Here is a 22,902-nt window from a genome sequence, read left to right as displayed (position 1 = left end):
CTGGAAAAGGTGTCTAACACAGTGCCTGACGTTAAAAAACGTTCCCCAAGTTTATAAGTGTGAATTACCAGCATAACATGTATAAAATGCCCAAATAAAGCAATCGATTTTGCTCATAAAAGTGTCTACCAGTTTTATAGCCCATATTAAGCCCTTTATTCTGTTTGAGACTAAGAAAATGGCTTACCGGTCCCCATGAGGGGAAATGACAGCCTTCCAGCATTACACAGTCTTGTTAGAAATATGGCTAGTCATACCTTAAGCAGAAAAGTCTGCTAACTGTTTCCCCCAACTGAAGTTACTTCATCTCAACAGTCCTATGTGGAAACAGCAAACGATTTTAGTTACTGTCTGCTAAAATCATCTCCCTCTCACAAACAGAATTCTTAATCTTTTTCTGTTTCAGAGTAAATAGTACATACCAGCACTATTTTAAAATAAACTCTTGATAGTAGAATAAAAAAACTACAACTAAACACCACATACTCTTAACCATCTCCGTGGAGATGTTGCCTGTGCAACGGCAAAGAGAATGACTGGGGTGGGCGGAGCCTAGGAGGGACTATATGGCCAGCTTTGCTGGGACTCTTTGCCATTTCCTGTTGGGGAAGAGATATTCCCACAAGTAAGGATGACGCCGTGGACCGGACACACCAATGTTGGAGAAAGATCCCTCTTTCTTGGGAACCACAAACAGATTTTAATAGAATCCTAGAGCCTGCTCCTTTACTGGAACAGGAACAATCACCAGAGAGAAAAGATCCTGAACCGCAGTTCAAGAATGCCTCTCTTTTTGCCTGATTTGCAAACAACCTTGAGAGGTGAAACCTGCCCCTGGGAGGGAGAAAATGTAATTCTATCTTGTAACCCTGAGAAACAATGCCCACAGCCCAAGAATCTGGGACATCTCGTAACCACTCCCGATAAAACAGGGAAAGTCTGCCCCCCACTTGATCCGACTACGGACAGCTTGGGCCCCTACTTAATAACTTGCATGTTGGCATCAGCAATGAAAGAATTAGCTAGCTTAAGAGCCTTAATCCTATCCTGAATTTCCTCCAACAAAGTTTCCTCTAAAATAGATTCATACAAAGCATTGCACCAATAAGATGCTGCACTTGTCACTGTGGCAATACAAACTGCAGGTTGCCATTAAAGACCCTGTTGCACATACATCAAATATCCCTCCAGTTTCTTATCCATTGGATCTTTAAGTGAGCAACTATCCTCTATAGGGATTGTAGCTCTCTTAGCCAGAGAATAAATAGCCCCTTCAACTTTAGGCACCGTGCACCAGGAATTCTTAATGGATTCAGCAATAGGAAACATCTTCTTAAAAACTGAAGATGGGGAGAAAGGAATCCCTGGTTTTTGCCATTCCTGCGCAATAAATCTCTGTCACATGATCTGGAACAGGAAACACTTCCATAGAGGAAGATACATCATAGAATCTATTAAGCTTACTAGATGTCTTAGGGTTAACTACGAGTGTCAGAATCATCCTGTCAGGGTTTTTTCCCTGTTGTGTTTACCATGTGCTGCTGGCAGCCATTTTACTCACCTCTCTTCCTGACTATGGTGCATTGTGGGGGATGCTGCTCATTTCCTCCACTTCCTTTTATGGCCAGACTGGTGTGCATCATCCATGTGAGACAGGGTGCAGTCTCAGAATTGTGATGTCATCACTTATTATTTAAAGGGCCTCTGTTCAGTATGCTTTGCCTTTGCGTTGTCTCAGACCTGTTTGTGAGAGTTCCTGTGTATTACCTGGCTGCCTGACGTCCTTCCTGGTTCCAGATCCCTGGCTTGTTCCTGACTCTGCTGTTTTCCTTGTTCCTGATTCCGGCTCGTCTGACTATTCGCTTTGGCCCCAGACTTGGCTTGTCTGACTACCAGCTCTGGTTTTGACTCCTGGCTTGTTATTTGACTTGTGGACTTTTTATTATTTTTTGTTATTAATAAAGGTGTGATTATTTTTGCACTTCTCGTCTCAGTCTGATTCCTGACACCCTGACATTAAGCAAAGGCCATGAATCCTGATGGTGCTAATAATCCGCCTTTACCTGCCATTATTTCCAGGATGGATTAACAGGATCACCACTTGGATCAATTTGCACTAGCCCTGCAAACCCTCCTGACTCGTACTGCACATTTGGTCCAAAGTGTCCCACAAGTTATGGTTGCTCCTGTTTCCGCTGCTGCCCCTATGCCTACCAGGAGAATGTCCGGTTCTGCACCTCTACCTCAGCGATATGGAGGCGATCCTATTCAGTGCAGAGGGTTTTTGAACCAGATGGGCATTTACTTTGAGATGTTACCTCAGGCGTTTCCCTCTGACAGAGCTAAGGTGGGATTTCTCATCTCGTTACTCTCCGACACAGCTCTTGCCTGGGCTAATCCCTTGTGGGAGACTAATAAACCTGTGATTTCAAATTACCCTGAATTTGTGGCCTCCTTTCGAAGGGTATTTGATGTTCTGGCCCACTCCTCCTCTGCTGCTAAACGACTCATCTCCATTCAGCAAGGTACAAGATCTGTTGCTCAGTATGCTATTGCGTTCTGTACTCTTGCCGCAGAGGTAGGTTGGAACAATGAAGCCCTTGTTGCTGCCTTCTTTCATGTGCTATCTGATGCAATTAAAGACGAAGTTGCTGCCAGAGATTTACCAGAGGATCGAGGCAATGGTGTCTTTTTTGATCCTAATTGACATCAGACTCAGAGAGGCCCTCTTTCAAGGAGCGCTTGCAAAAGCCTCCTGTTTCGTTGTCTATGTATTCGTTCCCACCCATGCCTCCCTCTCCTCCCATGCCTCCTGGTCCCGAGTCACCAGGTACTGCTGAGCCGATGCAGTTGGGATTCACGCGTCTCTCCGCGGCGGAGAGGGCCTTTAGGAGGAGGGAGGGGCTCTGCCTCTATTGTGGGTTACAGGGCCACCTTTTGAAGTCTTGTCCTACATGGCCAGGAAACGCTCACACCTAAGATCCTGTCGGGGGCAGACCTTGGGTGGTTTATCCTCGTCCCCGGAACCGCTTAAGGAGAAACCTTTGGTCACGGTTGTCCTTTCCTGGGTGGACTCCTCCATAGTCCCTCAGGCTCTTGTTGACTTCGGTGCTGCAGGCTATTTCATTGACAGTGCTTTTGTATCAAAGTACTCCATTCCTGTTTTGCCTCGGTCCGTTCCGCTTGCTACTGAGGCCATTGATGGCAGGCCCCTTCAGCCCACACTCGTTACTCACGAAACTGCTCCGTTGTCCATGGCTGTTGGGGCTCTCCATTTTTAAACCCTCCAGTTCCAGGTGATAAACTCTCCTCATTTTCCGGTTGTTCTGGGTTATCCCTGGCTCCAAAAGCAAAATCCCAGTCTTGACTGGCGCAGGTCCGAAATTTTGTCGTGGTCCCCACAATGTATTTCCACTTGTCTTCGGAAACCAGTTAAAGTCTTGTGCACTTCTTCGGTATCTCAATTGCCAAAGGAGTACCGAGAGTTCCTAGACGTTTTTGACAAGGTGCGTGCCGGTACGTTGCCTCCTCACCAGTCTTACGATTGTGTCATAGACCTGCAACCCAGAGCCATTCCTCCTCGGGGCCGGGTGTACCCTCTGTCTGTTGCAGAGAATTGTGCTATGGAGGAGTATGTTGCTGATGCTCTGTCACGGGGGTTCATCCGCAAATCCTGCTCTCCTGCAGGGGCTGGCTTCTTCTTTGTGAAGAAAAAGGGTGGCGAGTTAAGACCATGTATCGATTATAGGGGTCTTAATCGTCTTACCATTAAGAATGCTTACCCTATTCCGCTTTTTTCTGAACTCTTTGACCACCTCAAGGGAGCTACGGTCTTTACTAAACTTGATTTGAGAGGAGCGTACAATCTCATTAGGATTAAGGAGAGCCACGAATGGAAAACAGCATTTAACACCAGGAGTGGGCATTATGAGTATCTTGTAATGCCCTTTGGCCTAGGTATTGCTCCTGTTTTTCAGGAATTTATTAATGATGTCCTACGAGATACGTTGCAACAATGTGTTACACTCACCCACACTTGAGGCTCATCGTTCTGATGTTACACAGGTTCTTCAGAGACTACGTGAGAACAGCCTGTTTTGTAAACTCGAGAAATGTGAGTTCAATCAGACTCAAGTAGCCTTCCTAGGTTATGTTATCTCTGTTTCAGGGTACTCCATGGATCCCGACAAGTTATCTGCAGTTATGCAGTGGCCTCGCCCAGTTGGTCTTCAGTCTATTCAACGTTTTTTGGGGTTCGCCAATTACTATAGAAAGTTTATTAAAAACTTTTCTTCCTTGGTCAAACCTATCACAGACATGACCCATAAAGAGAATGATCCACTCCATTGGTCACCTACTGCCATTAAGGCCTTTGATAGTCTTAAGACTGCCTTTGCTGCCACTCCAGTTCTGGCTCATCCTAACCCTGTCCTGCCTTTCATTCTTGAGGTCGATGCGTCTGAGACTGGAGTAGGTGCCCTCTTGTCTCAAAGTCCTACGCCTGACGGTTCCTTGCATCCGTGTGATTTCTTCTCTAAGAAATTGTCTCCAGCAGAGTGCAATTATGAAATTGGCGACAGGGAATTACTGGCCATAATTTTGGCACTTAAGGAATTGAGGCATCTTCGAGGGTACTAGCGTGCCAGTGCTCATTCTTACTGACCACAAGAATTTAACTTTTCTATCTGAAGCAAAACGTTTGTCGCCATGACAGGCCAGATGGGCACTAATTTTGTCTCAGTTTAATTATGTGGTCTCCTACCTTCCTGGTAGTAAGAATGTTAGGGCTGATGCCCTCTCTCGACAATTTTCGCCTCTGTCCAAGGAGGAGTCTGTACCTACTCCTGTTATACCTCCTGATCATATTCTGGCTACCATACGTACTAATTTGACTTCTCCCTTGGGGGAGGAGATCCTGGCTGCACAAACCAATGCACCTCCTGAGAAACCTAGTGGTAAGTGTTTTGTTCCTGAGAATCTTCAAACTAAACTTTTGCACACTTACCACTATCCTAAAGCCGCAGGTCACCCAGGCAAGAACCAAATGATTTGGTCTGTCACTCGACAATTCTGGTGGCCAGGTCTTCATTCTGATGTTGCTGCGTATGTTGCCTCCTGCTCAGTTTGTGCACAGAATAAGACTCCGACGTCTTCTTGTGGGTCTTCTTCAACCTATTGCTAATGGTGAGAGTCATTGGACACATCTTTCCATGGACTTCATTGTCGAGCTCCCTGTTTCCAATGGCAATACTGTTATCCTTATGGTGGTTGACCGTTTTTCTAAAATGTCACATTGCATTCCCTTGATGAAGCTGCCTACCGCTCAGGAGCTTGCTTCAATTTTTGCCCGGGAGGTCTTCCGTTTACATGGGTTACCAAAGGAGATAGTGTCGGACCGGGGTAGCCAGTTTGTCTCCAGATTTTGGCGTTCCTTTTGTGCTCAAATGGGGATCCAGCTTTCCTTCTCCTCGACATATCACCCTCAATCCAATGGGGCTGCGGAACGGTCTAATCAAGCTCTGGAACAGTTCCTCCGTTGCTATGTCTCAGATCACTACAATAATTGGTCTGAACTGTTACCTTGGGCAGAGTTTGCTCGTAATAGTGCTATTAATGCTTCCTCCAAGTTATCATCGTTCATGGCGAATTATGGGTTTCAACCATCCTTGTTGCCCGATTCATTCATGTCTCAGGGAATTCCGGCTTTGGAGGAGCATCTTCGGCAACTCCGTTCCACGTGGGTGCCAATTCAGGATTGCCTTCATCGTTCTATGCAGCGCCAAAAGTTCCAGGCTGATCGTAGGCGTCTGCCCGCACCTTCCTACCAGGTTGGTGAGAGAGTTTTGCTGTTCTCCCGCAACTTGAACCTTTGTGTGCCTTCCAATAAATTGGCTCCCCGTTATGTTGGTCCTTTTCGAATACTCCGACGGGTTCCTGTGGATTACGCTCTTGACCTTCCTCCTGCTATGCGCATCTCCAATGTTTTGCATGTCTCCCTCTTGAAACCATTGGTTTGTAATCGGTGTGTTGCCTCGTCCCCGTCCTATCTTTGTTGACAACCATGAGGAGTATGAGGTCAGCAGCATTAATGACTCTCGTATGTCCAGGGGCCGTGTACAGTATTTGGTTCACTGGAGGGGCTACGGTCTGGAGGAGCGTTCTTGGGTTCCCTCCTCTGATGTTCATGCTCCCACCCTCCTCCGTGCCTTCCATGCCCGTTTCCCCAATGAGCCTTTTGTCCTACCGCGGGGGAGGGGTCATTGAGGGGAGGGTACTGTCAGGGTTTTTTCCCTGTTGTGTTTGCCATGTGCTGCTGGCAGCCATTTTACTCACCTCTCTTCCTGACTATGGTGCATTGTGGGGGATGCTGCTCATTTCCTCCACTTCCTTTTATGGCCAGACTGGTGTGCATCATTCATGTGAGACAGGATGCAGTCTCAGAATTGTGATGTCATCACTTATTATTTAAAGGGCCTCTGTTCAGTATGCTTTGCCTTTGCGTTGTCTCAGACCGGTTTGTGAGAGTTCCTGTGTATTACCTGGCTGCCTGACGTCCTTCCTGGTTCCTGATCCCTGGCTTGTTCCTTACTCTGCTGTTTTCCTTGTTCCTGATTCCGGCTCGTCTGACTATTCGCTTTGGCCCCAGACTTGGCTTGTCTGACTACCAGCTCTGGTTTTGACTCCTGGCTTGTTATTTGACTTGTGGACTTTTTATTATTTTTTGTTATTAATAAAGGTGTGATTATTTTTGCACTTCTCGTCTCAGTCTGATTCCTGGCACCCTGACACATCCAAAGTAGCCAAAACCTCCTTTAATAAAACATGAATGTGTTCAAGCTTAAACCTAAAGCTTACTACTTCCACCTCAGACAAAAAATTAACACTATCAGAATCAGAGATTTCCCCCTCAGAAGGAACTGAGGTAACATCCTCACTAGAGTTATGAAGAAGATTGACCTGTATATTAGCTGCTGAAACAGGCATTTTACAATCTATTAAGTGTTTAGTTTTCCTCTTACGTTTTCCTAAAACAGGAAATGCAGATAAAGCTGCAGATACCGCAGAAGATATCTGTGCAGCGAAATCTGCAGGCAAAAATACCCCACCAGGAGGTTGAGATGAACCGCAGGGCACTACATGTGACGACATAGAAACTTCGGACGTCTGAGGAGAAGGCTGCGGCATTCCCTGAACAGCATCATCCTGAGAGACATTAGGCTCATAAGGCAATCATTTTTCTTTACATTGAAGTGTTCTAACTAAACAAGTAGTACAAAATTGCAAATGAGAAACAATTTGCTCCTCTTAACATAATAAACTAATAAATATTTATCAAAAACAATATCATTATCCATGTCCATAACAAAGAAAATTAGCCCCAGGAAAAAAAAAAAATTTCAATGAAAGGACAACTGTCACTTAAAGAGAAACCTAAAAACAAAAACCGTTGACAACCTTTACACCTCACCAGTACTGAGGTGCCTACCACAACTCCAGGAGACTTGAAGAGGACACAGAGACTGACACGCAACTGCACATACACTGAGACAGACTGCAGCAACACCACAGAGACGCTGATCACATGACCAGCACATCCGGAAAAGCGCAGGCAAGAAAAAAAGGGGCGCAATTCCGAGAGACATAGCAACAACTGTTACTACATAAACAAAACAAACATTTTTCAAAAATAAAAAACTAGCAGCACCTGGTCCCATTGTGCAATCCTAAAATCACATAGTGCCTGCATACTGCCTATCTAATGCTATTAAAAGGATTACTAAATCACTTAAAGAAAAACTGCAGAATATAAATAATGAATCTTCTAAAGTGCAAAGTTTAACTTCTTAAAAGCCACCACTACTCTGCAGCAGAGATTGACGTGGACTACAGCTATACCCAAATACAAAGACTACTGAGAAAAAAATTAACGAATGCATTAACATAGGAACTTCCATTACTCTCTCCCCTACTACTATTCTATTGAATGATACACCCCCTATCACCTGTCAATACCGTAAAAAGCTGTTTTATTGTATGCTGCATTGTGCAAAACGTCTTCTACCTAAATTATGGAAGAAAAATGACCCCACCCCCTCCAACACACACACACTTTTGCTATGTGGTTAAAAGAGATGGACCATGTTAGGAGTTAGAAAGATTACACTACACTTTTGTGGGTAAACAAGATTCTATTTTAGATGTTATATTCATTTGGGAACAGAGAGATATGACCTGAACTAAAGAATAGGCTTCTTATGGATACAAACTACCATCGACCTTAGTAACAGAAAGTACACTATTGTAAAATGTTTAATCTAGTTTGAAGCCCCAGTACTCTATCCATAAACAAAAGGACATTCACCTTGATATGACAATAAAACATTTAATTGAAACAAAAAAAAAAAAAAGACGTGCATACTCCTATGGCAGCAGTGTTTTACAACACTGTACGACAAAGCAACAAAACATAATTTATGCGCTTACCTGATAAATTTATTTCTCTTGTGATGTATCGAGTCCACGGATTCATCCATACTTGTGGGATATTCTCCTTCCCAACAGGAAGTGGCAGAGAGAGCACCCACAGCAGAGCTGTCTATATAGCTCCTCCCTTAGCTCCACCCCCCGTCATTCGACTGAAGGCTAGGAAGAAAAAGGAGAAACTATAGGGTGCAGTGGTGACTGTTTTTTAAAGAAAAATATACTACCTGTCTTTAACAGACAGGGCGGGCCGTGGACTCGATACATCACAAGAGAAATAAATTTATCAGGTAAGCATAAATTATGTTTTCTCTTGTAAGATGTATCGAGTCCACGGATTCATCCATACTTGTGGGATACCAATACCAAAGCTTTAGGACACGGATGAAGGGAGGGACAAGACAGGTACCTTAGCTTGTAGAACCTTTCTCCCAAAAATAGCCCATGAAGAAACAAAAGTATCGAATTTGTAAAATTTGGAAAAAGTATGAAGCGAAGACCAAGTCGCCGCCTTACAAATCTGTTCAACAGAAGCCTCATTTTTAAAAGCCCATGTGGAAGCTACTGCTCTAGTAGAATGAGCAGTAATTCTTTCAGGAGGCTGCTGGCCAGCAGTCTCATAAGCCAAACAGATGATGCTTTTCAACCAAAAGGAAAGAGAGGTAGCCGTAGCCTTTTGACCTTTCCGTTTACCAGAATAAACAACAAACAATGAAGATGTTTGACGGAAATCTTTAGTTGCTTGTAAGTAGAACTTTAAAGCACGAACCACATCAAGATTGTGCAACAGACGTTCCTTCTTTGATCAAGGATTAGGACACAGTGAAGGAACAACAATCTCCTGATTGATATTCCTATTAGAAACAACCTTAGGAAGAAACCCAGGATTGGTACGCAAAACCACCTTATCTGCATGGAAAACAAGGTAAGGTGAATCACACTGTAAAGCAGATAACTCAAACTCTTCGAGCCGAAGAGATAGCTACTAAAAACAAAACTTTCCAAGATAGAAGCTTAATATCTATGGAATGCATAGGTTCAAACGGAACACCATGAAGAACTTTAAGAACTAAGTTTAGGCTCCATGGCAGAGCAACAGGTTTAAATACAGGCTTGATCCTAACCAAGGCCTGACTAAAGGCTTGAACGTCTGGGACATCTGCCAGACGTTTGTGTAAAAGAATAGACAAAGCCGATATTTGTCCTTTTAAGGAACTAGCTGATAATCCCTTCTCCAATCCTTCTTGGAGAAAGGACAATATTCTAGGAATCCTAATCTTACTCTATGAGTAACCCTTGGATTCACACCAATAAAAATATTTGCGCCAAATCTTATGATAGATCTTCCTGGTAACAGGCTTTCTAGCCTGAATCAGGGTATCAATGACCGACTCAGAGAAACCACGCTTTGATAGAATCAGGCGTTCAATCTCCAAGCAGTCAGACGCAGAGAAATTAGATTTGGATGCGTGAATGGACCTTAGATTACAAGGTCCTGCCTCATTGGCAGAGTCCACGGTGGAACCGATGACATGTCCACTAGGTCTGCATACCAAGCCCTGCGTGGCCACGCAGGTGCTATTAGAATCAACAAAGCTCTCTCCTGCTTGATTCTGGCAACCAGACGTGGGAGGAGAGGAAACGGTGGAAATACATAGGCCAGATTGAAGGCTAGAGCATCTATCAGTACCGCCTGGGGATCCCGGGACCTGGACCCGTAACGAGGAAGTTTGGCATTCTGACGGGACGCCATCAGATCCAATTCTGGTGTGCCCCATAGCTGAGTCAACTGGACAAATACCTCCGGATGGAGCTCCCACTCCCCCGGATGAAAAGTCTGACGACTTAGGAAATCCGCCTCCCAGTTCTCTACTCCTGGGATATGGATTGCTGAGAGATGGCAAGAGTGATCCTCCGCCCATCAGATTATTTTGGTTACCTCCATCATCGCTAGAGAACTTCGTGTTCCTCCTTGATGACTGATATAAGCTACAGTCGTGATGTTGTCCGACTGACATCTGATGAATTTGGCCGCAGCAAGCTGGGGCCAAGCCTGAAGCGCATTGAATATCGCTCTCAGTTCTAGAATGTTCATCGGGAGGCGTTTCCTCCTGAGAACATAAAGCCCTGTGCTTTCAGGGAGTTCCAGACTGCACCCCAGCCTAACAGGCTGGCATCTGTCGTTACTATGAGCCACTCTGGCCTGTGGAAACACATTCCCTGAGACAGGTGGTCCTGAGACAACCACCAGAGAAGAGAATCTCTGGTCTCTTGGTCCAGATACAGTTGAGGAGATAAATCTGCATAATCCCCATTCCACTGTTTGAGCATGCATAGTTGCAGTGGTCTGAGGTGTAGGCGGGCAAAAGGGACTATGTCCATTGCCGCTACCATGAGTCCGATTACCTCCATGCACTGAGCCACTGATGGCCGAGGAATGGAATGAAGAGCTCGGCAAGTGGTTAAGAGTTTTGATTTTCTGACCTCCGTCAGAAATATTTTCATTTCTACCGAGTTTATCAGAGTCCCTAGGAAGGAAACTCTTGTGAGAGGGAAGAGAGAATGCTTTTTTTATGTTCACCTTCCACCCGTGAGATCTCAGAAAAGCCAACACGATGTCCGTGTGAGACTTGGCTAGTTGGAAAGTCGACTGAATTAAGATGTCGTCTAGATAAGGCGCCACTGCTATACCCCGCGCCCTTAGAACCTCCAAAAAGGACCCTAGCACCTTTGGGAAAATTCTGGGAGCCGTGGCCAACCCGAAGGGAAGGGCCACAAACTGATAATGCCTGTCCAGAAAGGCGAATCTGAGGAATTGAGGATTATCTCTGTGAATAGGGTAGATACGCATCCTTTAAGTCCACGGAAGTCATAAATTGACCCTCCTGGATCAGAGGTAGAATAGTCCGAATAGTCTCCATCTTGAATGATGGTACTCTGAGGAACTTGTTTAGAATTTTGAGATCGAAGATTGGTCTGAAAGTTCCCTCTTATTTGGGAACCACAAACAGGTTTGAGTAAAACCCTAGCCCTTGTTCCGCTTTTGGAACTGGGCGGATCACTCCCATGTTATGTAGGTCTTCTACACAGCGTAAGAACTCCTCTCTCTTTGTCTGGTTTGCAGACAATTGAGAAGTGTGAAACCTCCCCCTTGGGGGAGAGTCTTTGAAGTCCAGAAGATATCCCTGGGACACAATTTCTAAAGCCCAGGAATCGTGGACATCTCTTGCCCAAGCCTGAGCGAAGAGAGAGAGTCTGCCCCCTACTAGATCCGGTCCCGGATCGGGGGCTACCCCTTCATGCTGTCTTAGAGGCAGCTGCAGGCTTCTTGGCCTTTTTGCCCTTGTTCCAAGCCTGGTTAGGTCTCCAGACTGACTTGGATTGGGCAAAATTCCCCTCTTGCTTTGCAGCAGTGGAAGCTGAAGCGGGACCACCCTTGAAATTTCGAAAGGAACGAAAATTATTTTGTTTGGTCCTCAATTTATTTGTCTTATCCTGAGGGAGAGCATGGCCTTTCCCTCCAGTGATGTCTGAAATAATCTCTTTCAGTTCAGGCCCGAATAGGGTCTTTCCTTTGAAAGGGATGTTCAAAAGTTTAAATTTTGATGATACATCAGCAGACCAGGACTTAAAGGGACAGTCTAGTATAAATTAATCTTTCATTATTCAGATAGGACTTTTAATTTTAATCAAATTTCCAATTTACTTTTATCATCAAATTTGCTTTTTTCTCTTGGTATTCTTAGTTTAAACTAAAGATAGGTAGGCTCATATGCTGATTTCTAAGCCTTTGAGGGCTGCCTCTTATCACATGCTTTTTAAATCTCTTTGAAACACAAAGAGACAGAAAGTACACGTGGGCTATATAGATAACACTGTGTTCAGGCACAGGGGATTATTTAAGATCTAGCACAAAACAATGCTAAATTTAAGACAATAGATAATAAACAGTCACAGTCATGTGATCAGGGGGCTGGAAGAAGGTTCCTAGATACAAGGTTATCACAGAGGTAAAAAGTGTATTAATATAACTGTGTTGGTTATGCAAAACTGGGGAATGGGCAATAAAGGGATTATCTATCTTTTAAAACAATAACAATTCTATGGTAGACTGTCCCTTTAAGCCATAACGCCCTGCGTGCTAAAATGGCAAAACCTGAATTCTTTGCCGCTAACTTAACCAGCTGGAAAGCGGCATCTGTAATGAAAGAATTAGCCAACTTAAGAGCCTTAATTCTATCCATAATATTCTCTAATGGAGTCTCCATCTGAAGAGCCTCTTCTAGAGCCTCGAACCAGAAAGCAGCTGCAGTAGTTACAGGAACAATGCACACAATAGGTTGGAGAAGAAAACCTTCTTCAGGAGACTCTCTAATTTTTTTATCCAAAAGATCTTTGGAAGCACAACTGTCTTCGATAGGTATAGTTGTACGTTTAGATAGAGTAGAAATAGCTCCCTCCACCTTAGGAACCGTCTGCCACGAGTCCCGCATGGTGTCAGATATGGGAAACATTTTCTTAAAAACAGGAGGGGGAGCAAACAGAATACCTGGTTTATCCCACTCCTTAGTAACAATATTCACAATCCTCTTAGGGACTGGAAAAACATCAGTGTAAACAGGAACCTCTAAGTATTTGTCCATTTTACACAATTTCTCTGGAACCACTATGGGGTCACAATCATCTAGAGTCGCTAATACCTTCCTGAGCAATAAGCGGAGGTGTTCAAGCTTAAATTTAAAGGCCGTCAAGTCAGAACCTGTCTGAGGGAGCGTCTTTCCTGAATCAGAAATTTCTCCCTCAGATAACAAATCCCTTACCCCTACTTCAGAACATTGTGAGGGTATATCAGATACGGCTACTAAAGCGTCAGACTGCTCAGCTTTACTTTACCCAGCGCTGTCACGCTTTCCTTGTAAACCAGGCAATTTAGGAAAAACCTCTGTGAGGGTTTTATTCATAACTGTGGCCATGTCTTGTAAAGTAAATGAATTCGACGCATTAGAGGTACTTGGCGTCACTTGTGCGGGCGTTACTGGTTGTGACACTTGAGGAGAGCTAGATGTCAAAAACTCATTTCCTTCTGTCTGAGAATCATCTATTGCTATATTTTTCATTGCTAAAATATGCTCTTTATAATTTATAGACATATCAGTGCAAGTGGGACACATTCTAAGAGGGGGTTCCACAATGGCTTCCAAACACATTAAACAAGGATTTTCCTTAGTGTCAGACATGTTAAACAGGCTAGTAATGAAACAAGCAAGCTTGGAAAACACTTTATTCAAAGTAAATAATACTTAGAAAAAAACGGTACTCTGACTTTAAGAGAAAAAAAGGTGCACAAACTCTGCAAAACAGTGTAAAAAAGCAGTAAACTCAACGAATTTTTTACAGTAGCATCATAAAGCCTTAGTAACTTTGCACAGCTATGCATATAAACAATTAACCCCTTAATGTAAAAACCGGATTGACAAAACGTCAAAAACCGGTAAAAAAACGTTCAGCACCTTGCCACAGCTCTGCTGTGGCGCCTACCTGCCCTTTATGAACTATTAGTGGGGAAAAAACTTCTTTACAGCCCTCAAACACAGCAGGTCCCTCTGGAGAACCAGTTGGATGTCTGAGGAAAAGAAACTGAGCAACTGAGGCGCGAAAATAGGCCCCTCCCACCTTTCACTCGATGTCATGGGGCCTAAAGGAAATATAACAGAGTGTTTCCTAAACTAGCCATGTGGGTTAATAACCCTTAAACAAGCCACAAAGACTCCTTAAAGTCCCTCAAAAAAACGTTATTGCAATAATAATAAAAACGTTATTAAAAATTAGACTGAACATACCTCAAAGCAGTTTAGTCTGCAAACTGTTCCCCCAACTGAAGTTTTCCTGTACTCTTCAGGCCTTGTGAGAACAGCAGTGGATTTTAGTTACAAAGTGTTAAAATCATCATCCTCCCTGCAGAAATCTTCATCCCTTTTCTGCCAGTTTGCAAATAGTACACACCGGTACCATTTAAAATAACAAACTTTTGCTTGAGAAAATAAAAAGTAAACATTTTTGTCACCACACTCACTTTGCCCTTCCTAGCAGTTAAGCAGGCAGAGAGAATGACTGGGGGTGGAGCTAAGGGAGGAGCTATATAGACAGCTCTGCTGTGGGTGCTCTCTGCCACTTCCTGTTGGGAAGGAGAATATCCCATAAGTATGGATGAATCCGTGGACTCGATACATCTTACAAGAGAAATAATGTTTCAAAACACTGCTGCCATCGAGTACGAAAGACACGTGGGCACTCCTGAGCTCTTATGAGCCTACCTAGTTTTACTATTCAATAAATGTTACCAAGAGAACAAAGCAAATTTGAGCAGCAAAGCCATACCTACACAGTACCCTCATAACACATTACTGTAACAGTAACTAACCTTTGGTTGTCTTCTATTCCATGGCATTGGTGCCTTCTTTATTAACACAGCAACAAAAAAACCTCCAGTGTTTTGATGATGCGGCAATATGCGAAGGCTGTTTAAACACAAAGCAAACAATTATGTAATAAAACTCATGTACACTTTAAAATACATCTCTCTATTGTTCTCTCTTCGTCATGTCTATATGAAGAATAAACTGATGCAATAAACATTATATAATCCTCCCTGTGTACAAAGGCGATGTACTGCAAAATATAAATCTATGATTCAAGACGCTTATGCTACACAAACAAAAAAAGTAAATGAGAATTACCAGTTTGGGGATTAACATTCACATCAATACAGGATAACTACATGCAGTCAAATTTAGTAAAGGTTGTTTCAGTGTATCTGGCAAGCTTAAAAGTTTGTTTATTGTTCAATAATTTTTATGGCTTTCTATGTATATTGAGAAATTACACTAATTTGATCGTTTTTATCCACTTTTAAAATATGATCTTGACATATGAGTGACATTAAATAAATAATCCCAAACTCCTACAAAAGTCTTAACAGTATAAATGGAGGTTAGATTTATATGATGGTATTGGCCAACATTGCAGTATAAAAGAATCAGCTGCTAAAAATAACTGGTAGATTCTTTAGCTCACACAATATTAAAAAATAATGGAATTAACATTTTGTGTATGGAAATGTTTAAATAGAAAAAAAAAGTACTTTTAAATATTTTGATTGTAAAAATAATACAATAGATATTCATTTTCTCTCTCATGCATTGAAATTTTAAATGAATATTATATTTCAGTGTATGAAAGTGCATTAAAAATCTCTTGCTTTTGTGCAACAATTTTACTTTGTCCCATGCTAACTAAAGAAGCCAAAAAGCAAATGCTGTAAGCCTGCAAATCAAATAGCTGGTTTAGGCAGTTTGCAGCATTTTGAAATCCTAGTTTGCAGAATTTATTTTTTTGGACTCTATATAGGGAGCACTGGACACAGTATATTTTTTACACAAAACACAAAAGGTGTTTGATGTCTATTTAAGATAGAAAAGCAACCACTAAGTTTAAATATATATTTTCAAATTTAGAAATTCTTCCCCAGATATTAAAATTTCTCTCTTCCTCCGTAAACGTTTAAGTAATGGTGAAAACAGTTTATTTACTATTGAACATTTCCACTCTGCATATTTAAATATTCTAATCACATTATTTTTACTTACTTTTTTTTTTTTTAAAGCACTTGAAAATTTTCGCATATCACTTGTTTGCTCCGCCCCTCTAATTTTTCCCAAAGCACTGAAGTGACGTGTATTACGGTCCCACCTACTCTACACTTCTGAGCCTCCGCGTGCACCAGACAGTGATTACAAATAAGCTACGAACAAAGTATCCGGCTACCCTGGAAGAAATCCACTATAATAATTAATAGCAATCGTTTATTCGATACAGTGCACTAAAAACAAAAAAAAGTGGCAAACAAAAGGTAAACAGAACCTGGTCATTCAAGCACAGGGAAGACCAGGAATACAGCAAATGATCAGCATATCACACAAATACTGTGCAATAAATACAAAAACATCATGCCTAATGATGTTTTTGTATCTATTGCACAGTATTTTTCTATACGGTTATATATATATATATACATATATATATATCATATTTTGTATGTATTATTGTGTGACTCTACATTGCTATATAGTCTCTTAAAGGGTTAATTTAGTTACATATGTTTTCAATTATCGAATTGACCCTTTCCCTTTAAGTAAGACTGCAGACAGACTAACTACTGTAGCAGTGATCAAGTGCGGTAGCCCCGCATGAAACACGTATGCTGATCGTTTGCTGTCTTCCTTGTGCTTGAATGACCAGGTTCTGTTTACCTTTTGTTTGCTACTTTTTTTAAGGACATCGCTTAGTGGATTTCTTCCAGGGTAGCCGGATACTTTGTTCGTAGCTTGCTGTACGGCTCACAGCTGTTTTCTGTGCCCTGGCTCCTGGGGGTCATTGGAAGTTTTGGTTTGGGGGCGTGACATGGTGCACACGCTAAAGACACGCTGAACACCATACTATGAACGCCGTGGCTGGTAAGCACTGCATAGAATCTTGTTTGCTATATGAGTGATTACAAATAGCATGCACAAGGCTGTCAGACGTATGTCAAGTAAATATTGAATCATGACATTTATTGTTTACTTCGTTTGCAGTGCAGAGATCTTTGCGCTATAATGCGCATGAGTGTACCTCTCACATAGAAGTAAGCTTGTAGGATGACTCGCTTACTAATTAGATGCACCTGAAAAAAAAGATTATGCAGGAAGTGGGGGGGGGGGGCCTCACAATCGAGTGCTAAATAAAATTTATAATTGTCCAATGTTTTCAACAATACGTTATAAATTGAAAATTTGTATAACAGATAATTAGAACACATTAAGTTTGTTAATAGGAAGAATGTACACTGAGTTTACCATTGCTTTAAATATGTAGATACACATGCTATAATGAAAACAAAAAAATGTCAGTGGGTCTAAAACATACATTCATTTCTTTGCTCTAATTGCTATTTTTAAATTTCCAATAAATGTAACTCAATATACCTGTACTGTATATTGTTACAATGGCCAACAATTCTGAGATTATACAAGTCAATAAAGAATTATAAGCAAATCCTACCAGCGATTAAGATTAAATGATTTCATTTTTTCTTCATCTTTTAGGGGAAACATTGTTGGCCGAATCTGAGTGTGCCTGCTTTGAGGCACATCTCCCCAATTCTCAAACCACTGCCCGTCTTTTGTCATCACCTATAAAGTACATTATAATCATCAGTCAAATGTATCAGCTTCATAACTGGTTAGAGAAAAGGTAAGGGGGTGGGAGGGAAAATGACTCAGTCCTTCCTCACCTTCCAGTGGTTGATCCCAGGCATCCACTTCAAACCAGGAAGTTCTGAGGATACATCAGCAAGCTCTAAAGACCCTAGAAAGAAAAATAAACCCAGCCACTTGTATTCAACAGGTAAAAGAGACATAATGCACAAAAGTAAAAACTTATTCAGACTTGAAATTTACATTTTAATTTAAACCATTATGTCTCTAACTATGAATAGTCTAAAATATTGGGGAAAAAAATGACATGGTAAACTAAAAATATTGAAACCTTACACAACTAGTATAACATTTCTGTCTTGATTAGTCTATTATGGGTAAAATTATTTGACGATTTTTGTAATTAAACTAATAAAAATCGTACAAAACTCTCCCAATGTGAGTATTTAGAAAAGAAAAAAAAAACCTACAATTTTCTGAGCACCAACAATGAACTACTTAAGAAATTAAATACATATTGTTCTTTTCTTCTAGTATACCCCTCTGCACAAATGTTTAATATTTTTAGGAAATAACTTACCTTCACTTTTTTCCAAGAGTGAGGCGATAACTGCTTCATCTTCAACAGGATTCAGAGAACATGTAGAATAAACCATACGGCCACCTTCTGCCAGCTGTTCAACACCACGAGTGGCAATTCTAAGCTGTAGGCTGGGAAAACAGAATTCAGTTAGAACGAACTTCAAAGCTTCTTACAGAACAAGATCACATGATGTCCATCTCATCTGCAGCCAGAAACTTAAACTACATTGCTTAGTGCTATTTTTTTCCTGGAAAAAAAGAAACTGCATTTATAAACTAAATTAAAATTACCCATACAGATAAACTGATGTTTAAATGATGAGGACTATTCTTACCCATGCAGCTGCAAGCTGTTTAATGTTGTCCATTTCTTCCAAACATCTATGTTTTTCCTCAAAGTTCCATCTCCACTGTAACAAGACCAAGGGATATTAGGCTAGAAGTACAATGTAGAGAAGTAGAACATTCAAATAATTTTCATCAGTGGGGAACAATGCTGGTATCTACAGGATTAATGGAAATTACACTATTTAAAAAAGGGACAGGAAACCATCAGAGCATAAAATTTTAAACACCTTTCTATTTGCTTCTATTATCAAATCTACTTAATTTGCTTTCTATCCTTTGTTGAAGGAGCAGCAAGGCACTACTGGGAGTTAGGAGAACACATTGGGTGAGCCAGTAACAATAGCTAGCTCCCAGAAGTACGCTTTTCAAAAAAGGATATCAAGAGAACAAAGTAAGCCAGATAATGCAAGTAATTTAGATTCTTTTTTTAAATTGTATGATCTATGTGAATCAAGAAAGTTAAACTTTTACTTTACCGTCCCTTTAAAACTAAAAGAACAGCAGCTACAAGAATTTAGCTTCCTTCATTTTATCTGCCTTTTTTAGTCGAAAAATGACATGCTCTAATTCATTAGAGCATGTCATTTTAAAACTGACAAGCCTGTAATGCTGCGTGTTAAATCCCCACAAATGGGTTAAAAACCATAGCTAAAGTACCGCTTGGGAGCCAGAGAGCACTGCTGATTTGTGCGGCTAGCGCTGCTGATTGGGTCAGGGGCATTTTCTACTATAAACCAGCAGTGCTTTATGGATTTGGAGTGGTACTTCAACTATGATTTTAACCCGTTGGTGGGAGTTAACCACATAGTTTTATAATACCGCTAGTTTAAAAAATGACATTGCTTTAACAATTTACAGCATGCGCTTTTTTAACTAGAATAGTTGTTTAAACATTTTGTGCAACCCTAACATCAATTACAAAAGGGTATTTGGTAACAGCCATTAAATGTATTTACCTGCATGGTACATCACATAGTATTCTGTCATAAAACAGGACTTCTTTATTTCCATTGTTTTCCACCAAGAGACGAGGGATGCTGGAAGCATCATGGTTAACCACCATAATGCAAGGACTATTCAGTCTCTTTGCTTGATGGACTAAAAGGTAGCAGCGCTTGTTGTCAACATCATTAGCAATTACAAAACCCTCTAAAAAGAAGGAGAACCAGTTCTGAAATGTGTAACTGACACAGATTTCAAACAAAAAGTAAAATTATTCTACATAAAAAAAAAAATGCGCAAGACAAAAAACAGCAATTATTTCCTAAATATTACAAGCACACACTTTTTATATGCAGTACATTTTACATTTTGCTGCTGCTCACCTTCCCAAAACACCAAGGTTTCAAAATCTATACCTAGGTTTTACAATATAAAACAATAACTCATGATTACCAATGACAAGGTACATCTACTCATTTGCCATCTAGAGAATAAACAGTGGAGTAAAAGTATAGCTCAGACATACTAAACAACATCAACAACCACATAAAAAAAAATAAAAAAAATCACTAAACCAGTGTAGTTAGTTAACTTTCCTATTTTCTGACATCCTTTCATGCATCTAAACTGGCATACTTAAACATCACTAAAAATGGCTAAAGATGGCTCTTGTATAACAAAACAAAACAAATCATGCTTACCTGATAATTTAATTTCCTTCTGTATGAGGAGAGTCCACAGCATCATTCCTTACTGTTGAGAAATACTCAACCTGGCCAACAAGACACCCCAGCCAAAAGGCTTAAATACTCCCCCCTACTTTCCTCATATCCCAGTCACTCTGCCAAGGGAACAAGGAACAGTAGGAGAAATATCAGGGTATAAATGGTGCCAGAAGAGAAAAACTAATTTTGGTCCGCCCATCGGAGTATACGGGCGGGGGCCGTGGACTCTCCTCATACAGAAGGAATTGAAATTATCAGGTAAGCATAATTTATGATTTCCTTCTTAATATGAGGATAGTCCACAGCATCAGTCCTTACTGTTGGGAAAAGGAAATTTATGCTTAACTGATAAATTTATTTCTTTTACGATATGACGAGTCCACGGATTTCATCCTTACTTATGGGATACAATACCAAAGCTATAGGACACTGATGAAAGGGAGGGACAAGACAGGAACCTAAACGGAAGGCACCACTGCTTGAAGAACCTTTCTCCCAAAAACAGCCTCGGACGAGGCAAAAGTATCAAATTTGGAAAATTTGGAAAAAGTGTGAAGAGACGACCAAGTTGCAGCCTTGCAAATCTGTTCAACAGAAGCATCAATTTTAAATGCCCATGAGGAAGCCACAGCCCTACTGGAATGAGCCGTAATACGTTCTGGAGGCTGCTGTCCAGCAGTCTCATATGCAACACGGATGATACTCTTCAGCCAAAAAGAAAGAGAGGTAGCCGTAGCTTTCTGACCCCTACGTTTCCCAGAAAACACCACCAATAAAGAAGATGTTTGACGAAAATCCTTAGTCGCCTGCAAGTAGAACTTCAAGGCACGGACTACATCCAAATTATGTAACAGGCGCTCCTTCTTAGAAGAAGGAAGGGTTAGGACACAAGGAAGGAACAACAATTTTCTGATTTATATTTTTATTGGAAACAACCTTAGGAAGAAAACCAGGTTTGGTACGCAACACTACCTTATCGGAATGAAAAATAAGATAAGGAGAATCACATTGTAATGCCGAAAGCTCCAAAACTCTGCGAGCAGAAGAAATAGCAACCAAAAATAAAACCTTACAAGATAATAACTTAACCCCTTAACGACCGAGGACGTGCAGGGTACGTCCTCAGAAAAAAGGCAGTTAATGCCTGAGAACGTACCCTGCACGTCCTCGGTGTGGAAAGCAGCTGGAAGCGATCCTGCTCGCTTCCAGCTGCTTTCCGGTTATTGCAGTGATGCCTCGATATGGAGGCATCCTGCAATAACCTTAAATGGCCATCCGGTGCAGAGAGAGCCACTCTGTGGCCCTCTCTGCACCGGACATCGGTGGCCGGTAACGTTGGTGGGTGGGAGCTGACTTGGGAGGCGGGTGGGCGGCTATCGATGGGCCGGGTAATGTAGAGGGGGGCGGGATCGGGGGCAATGGGGGCGCGCACAGGCGCACGCGCGTGCACGGGGCGGGAGCGGGTGGGAACCGCTACACTACAGAAAAGTTTCAGTGTAAAGCTTTTTATTTAAAAAAAAAACAACAGTCAAAGGTATCTAGGAGGGGGTGGGGGTTTGTTCTTTGGTGGGTAGGGGAGCTACACTACAGAAAATGGGGAAAAAATAAAAAAGCAACTGTTTTTTTTATAAACTGGGTACTGGCAGACAGCTGCCAGTACCCAAGATGGCGGCCATTAAGGCAGAGGGGGAGGGTTAGACAGCTGTTTGGTGGGGGATCAGCCAGGTTGGGGGCTAAGGGGGGCTCCTACACAGCAGCATATGTAAATATGCTTTTAAAAAAAAAAGCCTAAATATATATTTTATTTTAGTACTGGCAGAGTTGCTGCCAGTACTTAAGATGGCGGGGACAATTGTGGGGTGGGGGAGGGAAGGGAGCTGTTTGGGAGGGATCAGGGGGTCTGATGTGTCAGGTGGGAGGCTGATCTCTACACTAAAGCTAAAATTAACCCTGCAAGCTCCCTACAAACTTCCTAATTAACCCCTTCACTGCTAGCTATAATACACGTGTGATGCGCAGCGGCATTTAGCATCCTTCTAATTACCAAAAAGCAACACCAAAGCCATATATGTCTGCTATTTCTGAACAAAGGGGATCCCAAAGAAAAATTTACAATCATTTATGCCATAATTGCACAAGCTGTTTGTAAATAATTTCAGTGAGAAACCAAAAGTTTGTGAAAAAATTTGTGAAAAAGTGAACGATTTTTTGTATTTGATCGCATTTGGCGGTGAAATGGTGGCATGAAATATACCAAAATTGGCCTAGATCAATACTTTGGGATGTTTACTAAAAAAAAATATATACATGTAAATAGATATTCAGGGATTCCTGAAAGATATTAGTGTTCTAATGTAACTAGCGCTAATCTTGAAAAAAAAATGGTTTGGAAATAGCAAAGTGCTACTTGTATTTATGGCCCTATAACTTACAAAAAAAGCAAAGAACATGTAAACATTGGGTATTTCTAAACTCAGGACAAAATTTAGAAACTATTTAGCATGGGTGTTTTTTGGTGGTTGCAGATGTATAACAGATTTTGGGGGTCAAAGTTAGAAAAAGTGTGTTTT

At 41.6% G+C, this 22,902-nt stretch overlaps 1 protein-coding gene across 1 annotated transcript in view; it reads right to left on the bottom strand.

Annotated features, from left to right (window-relative positions):
- Positions 1-22,902, bottom strand: part of NSUN2 (NOP2/Sun RNA methyltransferase 2) — a 232,377-nt gene that overhangs the window by 135,407 nt on the left and 74,068 nt on the right. The window contains exons 7-12 of the mRNA XM_053714578.1: positions 19,622-19,814; positions 18,653-18,727; positions 18,316-18,446; positions 17,813-17,886; positions 17,581-17,711; positions 14,903-14,999 (exon numbers count right to left, since the gene is read on the bottom strand). Of these exons, the coding sequence (XP_053570553.1) occupies positions 14,903-14,999; positions 17,581-17,711; positions 17,813-17,886; positions 18,316-18,446; positions 18,653-18,727; positions 19,622-19,814 (701 nt within the window). The remainder of the gene's footprint in view (positions 1-14,902; positions 15,000-17,580; positions 17,712-17,812; positions 17,887-18,315; positions 18,447-18,652; positions 18,728-19,621; positions 19,815-22,902) is intronic.

This window comes from Bombina bombina, chromosome 5, assembly GCF_027579735.1.
Source record: "Bombina bombina isolate aBomBom1 chromosome 5, aBomBom1.pri, whole genome shotgun sequence".
NCBI lineage: Eukaryota > Metazoa > Chordata > Amphibia > Anura > Bombinatoridae > Bombina > Bombina bombina.
This window is presented reverse-complemented; position numbering and strand designations above follow the sequence as displayed.